Here is an 11,266-nt window from a genome sequence, read left to right as displayed (position 1 = left end):
AAATATTGATTAGAAAGGGGCCTGGGTTAAGTATCTATGTGAGATTAGGTTTCCAGCTCTGAAGTCCTCTCCAAGACCCAGGTGCCCAAGGTGGGGTCAGAGCGTCAGGCAGGCATGGACCCTTGTGTGCTCTGTGGACCTGGCCTCGGAACCCCATGGGACTGTCTTTGGCTCCCATGGTGCCCACTAATCTGATTCCTTCCAGCGAAGGCCAATGCTGGTGGGTGCACACCTGCATCCTATTCTTGGACTATGTTTCTGGGACTTATTCTGAGAAGCACTCCAGGGTCCCGTGATTTATAGATAGCCTGACCAGTCCTTTTGGCCAGTGATAACTGGCTCACTCTCTCATGAGTCTCTCAGTGGCCATGCCTTACTCTGGTGAAAAAGCCAAGTAGCTCAAACACTTGCTCCAGAATTTGTCTGAGTTCACTCTGGGGAGGTATGACCATGTAGATCCTACTTAGGTCAACTGACGGGCTGCAAAAAGCCACTCCTAAGCCAATCTGTTCGCTGGGAGTAGGGTGGGCTGTGCCACTGCTCCATGATGGCTGCCAAACACTCATCATATGCCAGTATTTGTGATGTTACATTTTCTCACTCCACACCTCCACACAGATACAAAGTCTCTATATACCATTTTCCACACCTGCTCCATCCCCTCTGTCTGTGTGAGTGAAGAGGCCTGTTCTTGCAGTGCATCACAGCCTTGCATTTTAGCAACTTATGAATATACGTATAAAGAAGCAAATATACTAGCTTTTTTATCAATTTCGGATTTGTGCTCCATTTTCTATATGAGAAAGTATCCATTTCTAAACTCTTTGGAGCATGTGATTAATGCATGGAGGTCCTTGGTGCTTTTGAATCCATGCATGATGCCAACAGCTACACGAGGCAGCAGATGGAAGCCAAGACTTATCCCATCCGAGCTTTGGTGCCTTAGCTACCTCAGAAAGGTGTTGAGCTGAGATGAAGACACCTCTGGAGGTCAGCTTGGACATTGGAGGACTGCCATTACCTCTGGAGATGGTGCTTTTCTCACTCTTCTTTGACAGTAGACCTGGGACAATTATGTCCCCAACATGGGCAGCTTAACTACAGGCTTGCTGCGGATGGGATGAATCTGCGGTAGGTGCTCGGCATTGATGCAGGGCTCCCTGAGCTAGTGACAAGCACTTTGATGTTAGTGGTGAGCCAGAAGTGTCCAAATGTCGAATCCAAACAATTCTGCTTAGAAACATGCAGGGAAACCCACTGCTATGCCCACACCTGATATAAAGCTTCTCCTGGGCTGGGGATAACAGCCCATTTGATTCTGGTGTTTGCTTTAACGCCCTGTGGATGCTTACGTGATATGTTGCTTCCCTCTCCAGGCAGTTGTCAGAGGAGAATGCTAATCTTCAAGAATACGTCGAGAAAGAAACGGAGGAGAAGAAGAGGCTGAGCAGAACTAATGAAGAGCTCCTTTGGAAGCTGCAGACTGGAGAGGCCATGAGTCCTGTTAAACTCTCTCCCACATCTCCTACTCCTGTTTATCGCTGCTCATCAGGGCCTCCCACTCCAGCAAAAGTCAGCACCGTGCCAAGATGACAGTGCCACCTGTGTGCTCAAGATAACATGGCTTTTACGCGTGTTTCCAATCTGCTGAGTGTTATCATCCAAGGAAGTATTACCAACAATACGCACCCAGGATTCGTTACTGCAAGCATGCTCTGTAGCTGCATAGCTTTACACTAGGCAGTGTACCCTTACAATCTCAGTATAGGAGCTCCTGGTTCTGGCATGCTGATGTGTTAGGATAGCATAACCAGTCTAGTATGATGTGTAAACATTTTAACTGTGGTTAGAGCCAAAAGAAGGAAAATACTACTATTAATGGTTTGTCAGAATGAACTTTCGCTGCAGTATTTCAGGTTAGTTACAAACAGTTCAAGTTGTGGATTTTTCTATATGTGTGTTTGTGTTTATATACATGTATGTATTGTACCTTTATACCTATATATAGACGCACACACATATATATGTAGTTGAAGATGTTCTGAATTGCATTTTTTATATTATTGGATACTATTAAGTGCTGATATATTTTCATTACGGTCAGCATTTTTCTAACTCGTGCCTAAGACTTGTATCTAAACAAAATGCATTTCTGTTTAGCCTCCCAGGAATATTTCTACCCAAACTAGAAGAAAGTTACACAGAAGTAGAAGCGCCTTCCAAATGACCACCAAGTGGTACTCTATATAACATGAACACCAGCGACTCTGAAATTCTGAAACAGTACTGCCTTCAAAACCATCACCTTTGTATTGAACACCAGATAGGATACATATACCATTCTCTGCTTTTTAATTCTTAGCATCAATATTGTGAGTGGATATAGGCTAGAGAAGAGGAACCTGAGGGTTTTAGTGAATTTGGTAGAGGTTACTGATTAACATGTTTCAATCTTAGTATCTTTAAGTCTTACTTAGATCTAATCTTGTTTTAACTTGCTGTGTTTTGGATACAATCAAAATCTCTGGCTGTAGGTTCCTGTCCATGTTGATTTATTTCAAGTCCAGTAAGCAAGAAGGAGAGAACAAATTGCTTGTACTTTGACTTTTGCTGTCCAAGAGGTTCCCGGTACTGGGACCAGAAATGGGAGTGCCTGCTAGGGCTCTGGCTTCCTCCCAGCTGAAACATAAACGAAACACAGAGGACTCCATGGGAGCAAATGAGGTCAGATTTGTTTCCTTCCGTATTTATATATCATTTTTCATTGCTAAATTTTACCCAAAGTTACAGAGCACTTTTAAGATTCGTCGAAAAGATTTGTCAAACTACCTTTAACTTCTCTGCCTTGTAGCAAAAAAATGTGCACCCATTTCCTTTGACTTCCCCCCCTCTCTCCCCAGGGCACAACTATGCCACATGTGTGGGCTGCAGAAGGGGCCACAGCAACCAGTGCCGCACACATCTGGCTCCGAAGGGCTGTTCCTGCGCAAACCGCGACTTTCCTGGGGTATAGCACCAAGGACGGGAAACAGCTGAGCCAAACAGAGCTGAGCCAAACAGCTGAGCCAAAGTGATGCCCAACAGAGGCTCTGATGGAAAGAGCTAAAGAGCACTCACTGGCGCTGTTAGCAAGCGTGGGGCTGGCAATGGGCTAGTTAGGATTATTAGCCTGGAGTGGAAGTGTGTGCTGTAGCACAGCTCTTGCAGTTGACTCACCCACTCATAAGAGAGAAAAATCCCGTAGCATAATTCAGAAAAGGGAGCTCTATGGGATGCTTTTATATTCAGCTTGTGGCCAAGAACCTGAATATGTTCCTGCTTTGAGTAGTAGGATCTAAGTAAGCAAGAGACAGCATATGCAGAAAAATTGTGGGATGAGAGAGTACTGCAAAGGAGAGTGACTCTCGAACAAGGTGTGTGTGTTGTGGATCAGATGCATAGACCAGGGACACCCAGGACTCCTGTGAGCAGAGGTAGGGTTGCACAGTGGTGCTGTAGTGCACGAGAACTGTGGTTGGGCTTTCCTGGGAAGTACTCAGGATTCACAGACTGCAGCTTGGATATAGCTTCAATCACTGTCAAAGTATCTGTGGCCCCTTCCAGGAAATAAAAAAGATGGGGGGGTTTCTCCTTTTTTTTAGAAAAAATTATTTTTGTAGCAGCTTTTGCATGATACTGTGATACTGAGTAAATTGAGCATCTTGTTAGAATAGATCATGCCACACCAACTACCACTGTTGAAATGCATTACTAGGTTTGAATGTGTTCAGCAAGTACAACCTGAAAGTAGAATAGCTATTTAACACACACACACATGCAACAAAGCCCCTTCTTGCCAAGTATAATTTTAATCTCTTTCATACTTCACTTGCTAAATGCACAGATATTCTGCAATACCTACTGCATTGCCATGTTTCAGTCTGGTGCAATATGTGTTCTGATACAGTAAGAGTTGTTACCATGAAGCTAATCTGAACTTTTCCGTGTTATACACACTAAAACATATAATCAGCCTGAGGGTGGGCTGGCTGAGCCTATCTATCATCTCTTTCATTTCTTCATTGTTTTCCTCTATTTATGGTGCTTTCCCTATCCCTATGTTGGCTGAAATTCATATGCAACAGATGCTTCCAGCAATGAATTGGGAATGGGTCTTCTGTGGTGAGCACACTGGGCTGATTCCAGTTCTGCCATCACTGATCTTGTTGCCAATGTCTCTCTTGTCTAATTTTGACCTCCCAATGCTGCTTGTTATTGATTTCTTCCATGGGGTAGCATCTCCAATCCTGCAGGTTACTAACAAAGTTGCAGAAAGTTTTTTCTGACCAGAAGGGAGCTACCAAGCCTTCCCTGCAAAGATGTGAAGGGTATTTCCTTCCAGTGCAACCCCAGAAACACAAACTTCTTTCCCCCAAAATGTCATTACTTTTTCCTGCTATTCCTCTGTCCTGTCTCTCCTTACCTCTGCGTGCAGGAGTGGGTTTGAAAAAAAAAAAGAAAAAAAAAAGAAAGAAAGAAAGGGAAAAAAAAAGCTCTGGTTTTAAACAACAGTTCAGGATAGGAGAAGGCCCTCAGGTAGTTGTCCAGCACATGTGGGGTGCCTAGCAAGGGAACCAGCCGTTCCCTGGTGCAAAGACCTTCTGAGTGCCCTGGCATGAGAGAGATTTAAGATATAGTGAGGGTTGCTTTGCCAGTCTGGAGCAGTGCTGCTGAATGTCCCTGATTGGGGTCCTACTGTCGGGCAGCTTCACACAGGGGAGATGCGACTGTGCTGGTCAAGTGTGACATCCATGGCAGCATTGAGAGTCAGATCTCCAGTCCTGGTTCCCCTGCCATCCCTGCTGATAGCACAGCACCTGGGGGTGCTGGGGGCACCCCAGGTCAAGAGTGAGTGAGGACAAGCTTTTTCTTCTGGGGCCGGAGGCTTCCCAAAGTGCAGGGCCTATCTGTGTGCCTTCCTGGTTTGCACCGCAACACGGCCTTTGGCACGAGAGGGAATGCAGCTAGTTCCAAGCAGGAAAGGTTTTATTGCTCTTCCATCTTTAAAATGAAACCATTTGATTTGGTTAATGTTTCACTCTGTTCAAAGTAAAAGGCTGCTGTGACAATAAACCCAAGCTATGATTTTTCTGAAGGGGCTGCCAGCAACTGGCATGAATTTGCGGTGCCCAGCCCATAACCCCTGCGCTGCCGGCACAGACTGCACGAGCCGTGTTGCCATGAGAGGCTCTACTGGCCCTTTCCCATCCTCCTACTGCAACAGGGAATGGACCTGGCTCCTGAAACCTGCCCTAAGGCAGCAATAGCAGCTGCAGGGACACGTGAGCTCCAGGCACGGGCACTCTGCCTGCCCCATCCCCGTACCGTATGTTCTGCTGCAGCAACCACTGGTACACAGGTTACAACCCTTCAAGTGGGCAGCGATGCACATGAACCCCCAGGCTGGCCGTACCCATCAATCCGGCCACTTAAGAGGGTAATAATACTGGGAAATGCTTTTTCCAGTTATCTCCCTTAAATCACCCACTGCAGCAGGTAGGCAGAGCCCAGGGACTAAGGCCTCCTTTAAGGGCAAGAAAGGGCTCTTTCATCTTCATGGCTGAATGGGCAGCCCTCATCTACCAGCAGCAAATCTTGTGGCTTTGTGAAGCCCAAGGAAAAGCTGGTGAAGAAAGAGGCTAGCTTACGATGAGCTCCCCCTCTTGCCTCAGTCCTTACAGTGCCCAGCAGGACTGGGATAGTGCTCCCTAGAGCCCGCCAGATCTCCCAAAGTGGAGAGAAGAGCAATTCCCCACTATCCCTCCTGCCCAAGCAAAGGGCTGTAAGGAGCTACTGCTCTACTTGCTATGGAGGTGACGCTGTGAAGGCCGTTTAAAAACAAGCCTGGGCTGACCATTTCATAAATGATGAGGTGGGCAGAGCCCAGGCATCACCAAAATAGGTGAGGGCACCATGCAGCCTCCAATGGATTAACTGGATGGGAGCTGTGAGCACTTAGGACGGATTTGGCCAGGCAGCACCTCTGTCATAAGATCCCAACCATGGCTGGCCTTCTCTAGCAATGACCCATGCTGGGAAGATGAAGTTAGTATCCACCATGTTTACCAACAACAGCACTGCCTGTACATCTTGGATGAGCTCAGTGGGGAAACATGCAGGCTGGGAGACCACTGTGAGCAAACCTGCTGCAGCAAACCCTACCCAGCAAACGAAAGAAGTGTGAAGCCTCCCTAGTAGCTCCGGCACAATCTCTACCAGTGTTGGCCTCACCCTTTGCTTCTCTAGTCTAGGTCCTACATGCAAGTTGTTATGAATGCCAACTTCCCCCACCACCTACCAAACCCACCTAGCTCACAAAAGTCTTCCTCGAAAAGAAGGAGCCTGTGAAGTGCCTCGTGATGATCACAGTGGGCGTGCTTGCATCCTCATTCAATGTGAGCTTGGGGGATGAGGTCTTCCCTTCTTCCTTCGAGCAGAGATCTTTGAGTTAATAAACATTTGCATAAGTGAAGTTGGTAATTCAGGCCTTGTATATCCTGCTAAAATGACTGTTGGTTGTGTGTGATTAGCTTGGCAGATGCACAAAGGCAACCTTGTGGTGGTTGGAGGAGAAAAGGAAAAACTAACAAATGCAAAATCAGGTATTTTATGTCTCTGCACTGATTGTGTTTGTGTCCTGTGGACACGCTGAGGATCCTTCTGTACAGTTTCCCACGCAGTAGGAGTGCTGTGGTCCAGTTTATTATGTGGCTAATGATTACAGGAAGAGTTTGTATTATTTCAGTTATGATGTACAGATAAGTGTAATATATTCCTGATAATAAATACATGCGCACACATATGGGTGGACGCATGCAAACTAGTGTGTCCTGCAGTGTTTTCTGTATGTCTGTGTACACATAAACTGCAGCAAATGAAAAAAAAAATCAAAATCTCATTATAATATAGCAAAGATTGAAATTAGACAGCCATTTAACTTTCTGGCAATGGAGCTGTTTGATTGGGTTACCTGATTATATTTCACATGCTATAAATTAGATCAAAACTGGGTGGATTCAATTTCCCTGGAGTTTATATGCATTAGGTGTGCTTCCCTCACAGTTGAGGCTCCCTTGAGACCAAGAATTGCACCAGGAGGAGGGAATAGGGTTACTTGCTTGCAATATCTGTTTAGGCTGGATCCTCCCAGAAGAGTTTGGCACAGAAGTCACACAAGCCCTTTGGTGTCACACACGCACTGCTGCTGCCAAACACTTATTGTGCAAATTCAAGGCAGTCACATTTGGATTCTGTCCCTGCCAGAATCACCCTTCTGTTAACTGGTTGCTGAGGCTGCTCAAAATGGCCATTTCACGTCCCACCTTCTTAATTTGCCAGACTTCAACCATGTTGGCCAAGATACTTTCATTAAGGTTGTCATGTTTCAGCATGAAGTAAAGGGAAAATTCCTGCAGGCACTTCAACAGACAAGTGTCCCTAGTGCACTGTTCACCACCTTTTGATACTCCCTCCCCATGTCCCATTTTTTCCCATTGAAATCATCTAGTTCTTCAGTCTTTGGCACAGGGATTAGGAAGGGCCCAGGCCCATTCTGTGCAAGGAACATGCCTGATACTATCCTAGTGAAAGGTCTATACAGATTTACTTGAGTAGACACCTATGGATGAACACTCTTTGCTCACGTTCAGTAGAGATCTGCTAGATTTTTGACGATAAACCTAAATGTGCCAGGCGTACTTCAGTCCTGATGAGTTAAGCACTCTGTCCTGGAAACGGAGAAGAGCAAGAATCTCTCCTAGTGTTGAAACATTTCTGGTCATCATGCCCAGCCCAGTGAAGAAAGAGGGGAGAGTTTTGAGTAAAATGAAGACTGGTACCAGAGGCAAAGGGTGTGGGAATGGGGCGTGGAAACCTAGGCTGTGAGAAGAGACCGGAATGTGGCAGAGAGAGAGCAGGCAGGCCAAGAGGCAGACGTGGTCAAACTACAGGAGGCTGGGTGGATAAAACGGGGAAGTTACCAGTGAAGCCACCTGGGCAGTGAAGCTCTACTGCCTTAGGCAAGGGTGCAAACCCTGTACTGATGGTGGCAGCAAAACGGGTCACGTGTTACAGTGGCAGAAATCATACTGCCTCAGCAGAGATGCTTGCTCTTCAGTGCCCAGCACTGGGACAAGCCTACAGCCCAGGACAGTCCCACAGCAGGGTAAGGGGCTGGAGCACACACGGGGCCACGGAGCATGTCACCAACAGACTGCCACCACCTGCAACAACTGCGGCAGCTTCCCCAGGCCGCAGAGCCCAGGAGGCCCCAGCCATGGCATTTTGATAGGTCTTGCCCTGTGGTCTGCCCCTCAGAAGCAGAGGGTCACTCATGGAGCTTCCAGGAGCATCTGGCTTCCCTGGGAATGGATGCATCATGCAACCTCCTATGCTGAAGTGTTACATCGTGCTTTTTAATTACACAGTCACACATTGGTATTTCCATAAGACTGTTGACTCATTTAGCACCAACAAAGCCATGTGAAGGACCAGGACTGAGAGGAAAAGGCAACTGGTGTTGATGGGGCCATTGCCTCACTTGCTGCAGGATGTAGAAAAGCAGGCTGGAGGCAGCAGTGGCAGTGGCAGGCTGGACAGGCTATGGCTTGATCACCTGAACATTGTCCTGCAGACTTGGCCTGTGCCTTGGTAAATCCCACAAGCAGAACTCATTCATTATACAGTACTTATTTCCTGGGACAATCAAATTTTGCAATGCCAGGAGCTAGATCCACATGGAGGCTTGTTGCCTTAATCTGCCTTAACTGCCTTTGCTACACCCAAGATTCCCAGGTGAGCTGCTAACTGACACAATGCTCAAAATGCCACTTAGGAGTTATTGTATGGACATGTGGAAGGATCAGACTGATTTTAAAAAGCGCTGTCCACAAACATTCCTACAGTCCTATTTCGTCACTGCAGTAAATGCTGATCAAACATACCGCGGTAAATTCTGACCACTAGGATAACTTTGTAGGATCCTGAAGCCCCACATAAATTGCTGCAGACCCCAGCTCAGGCCGCACTTCACAAAGTATGTCTTGTCTGATCTGTCTCAAAAAATCTGAAAGAAGAAAGGAGTTAATGACACCTTACCAACAGAGAGGGACTTGTTAGAGATGTGAAGGTTGGGGGCAGCCTTGGCTGCAGTGACCACGAGATTGTGGAGTTCAGGATCCGGCAGGAAAGAACTAAGGCAACAAGCAGGACTGCAACCCTGGACTTGAGGAGAGTGGAATTTGGACTCTTCAGAGACCTAATTGGTGGAGTCTCATGGGTTAAGGCGCTAGAGGGAAGAGGGGTCCAGGAGAGCTGGGTAGTATTCAAGCATCACTTCCTCCAAGCTCGAGAGCGGTGCATCCCTATGAGTAACAAGTGCAGCAAAAGGGGCAGGAGACCTGCATGGGTGAGCAAGGAGCTCCTGGCCAAATTCAGGCAGAAGAAAATACACAGAATGTGAAAGAGGGGACAGGCTACTTGGGAGAATTTTAGGAATGCAGTCAGAGTATGTAGAGATGCTGTGAGGAAGGCTAAGGCCCAGCTGGAATCGAGTCTTGCAAGGGATGTCAAGGACAACAAGAAAAGATTCTTCAAATACATCAGCAGCAAGAGGAGGACTAGGGAAAATGTGGGCCTGCYACTGRATGGGGYRRGGGYSCTGGKGACAAGGGATACAGAGAAGGCAGAATTACTGAATGCCTTCTTTGCTTCAGTCTTCACTGCTAAGGGCAGCCCTCAGGAATCCTGTAGCCTGAATGCGAGGGAGAAAGTCTGGAGAAGGGAAGACTTTCCTTTGGTTGAGGAGGAAAGGATTAGAGACCTTCTGGACAAGCCTGACATCCACAAATGCATGGGCCCCAAGAGGATGCACCCACACGTACTGAGGGAGCTGGTGGATATTGTTGCCAGGCCGCTCTCCATCATCTTTGAAAGGTCTTGGAGAACTGGAGAGGTGCCTGAGGACTGGAAGAAAGCCAGTGTCACTCCGGTCTTCAAGAAGGGCAAGAAGGAGGACCCAGGCAACTATAGGCCAGTCAGCCTCACCTCCATCCCTGCAAAGGTGATGGAACAGCTCATTCTGGATGTCATCTCCAGGCCTATGGAGGAAAAGAAGGTGATCAGGAGTAGCCAGCATGGATTCACCAAGGGGAAATCCTACTTAACCAATCTGATAGCCTTCTAGGATGGAATGACTGGCTGGATGGATGAGGGGAGAGCAGTGGACGTTGTGTACCTTGACTTCAGCAAGGCTTTTGACACTGTCTCCCATAACATCCTCCTAGAGAAGCTCAGGAAGTGTGGGTTAGACGAGTGGACAGTGAAGTGAATTAAGAACTGGCTGAAAGGCAGAGCTCTGAGGGTCGTCATAAGTGGTGTGGAGTAGAATTGGAAGCCTGTGGCTACTGACGTCCCCCAGGGCTCAGTTACTGGGTCCCATCCTGTTCAACTTCTTCATCAGTGACCTGGATGAGGGGACAGAGTGCCTCCTCAGCAGGTTTGCTGATGATCCCAAACTGGGAGGAGTGGCTGGTGCACCAGATGGCTGTGCTGCCATTCAGAGAGACCTGGACAGGCTGGAGAGTTGGGCGGAGAGGAACCTCGTGAGGTTCAACAAGGGCAAGTGCAGATTTCTACACCTAGGGAGAAATAACCGTAGGCAGCAGTACAAGGTGGGGGCTGACCTTGTGGAGAGCAGCTCTGCAGAGAAAGACCTGGGAGTGCTGGTGGATGACAAACTGACCATGAGCCAGCAATGTGCCCTTGTGGCCAGGAAGGCCAATGGTCTTCTGGGGTGCATTGGGAAGAGTGTTGCCAGCAGGTCGAGGGAGGTGATCCTGACCCTTTACTCAGCCCTGCTGAGGCCTCATCTCGAGTGCTGCGTCCAGTTCTGGGCTCCCCACTACAACAGAGACATGGAGCTACTGGAGAGAGTCCAGCGTAGGGCTACAAAGACGATCAGAGGGCTGGAGCACCTGCCCTATGAGGAAAGGCTGCGAGAGCTGGGCCTCTTCAGCCTGGGGAAGAGAAGACTGAGGGGGGATCTTATCAATGTGTACAAGTACCTGAAGGCAGGGTGTCAAGGGGACGGGGACAAACTCTTTTCAGTTGTCCCATGTGACAGGACAAGAGGCAATGGGCAGAAATTGAAGCACAGGAAGTTCCGCCTGACCGTGAGGGGGAATTTCTTCCCTGTGAGAGTGACAGAGCACTGGACCAGGTTGCCCAG

General features: G+C 47.8%; 1 protein-coding gene across 2 annotated transcripts in view; it reads left to right on the top strand.

Moving 5' to 3' along the window:
- Positions 1-5,393, top strand: part of MTUS2 (microtubule associated scaffold protein 2) — a 323,283-nt gene extending 317,890 nt beyond the window's left edge. Inside the window, exons 16-17 of one of the 2 annotated variants that reach the window (XR_014897855.1) lie at positions 1,377-1,916; positions 2,161-5,393. Coding sequence is in view for 1 of the 2 variants with exons in the window: in XM_085321758.1 (XP_085177884.1) it covers positions 1,377-1,593 (217 nt within the window). In the remaining variant the exon portion in view is untranslated. Of the gene's footprint in view, positions 1-1,376 lie in introns of both variants that reach the window. The other variant, XM_085321758.1, reaches the window with a different exon arrangement.
- Positions 5,394-11,266: the final 5,873 nt, after the last annotated feature.

The sequence above is a fragment of the Rhea americana genome, unplaced genomic scaffold (assembly GCF_003343005.1).
Source record: "Rhea americana isolate MKP2758 unplaced genomic scaffold, rheAme1 scaffold_71, whole genome shotgun sequence".
Taxonomy (NCBI): domain Eukaryota; kingdom Metazoa; phylum Chordata; class Aves; order Rheiformes; family Rheidae; genus Rhea; species Rhea americana.
This window is presented reverse-complemented; position numbering and strand designations above follow the sequence as displayed.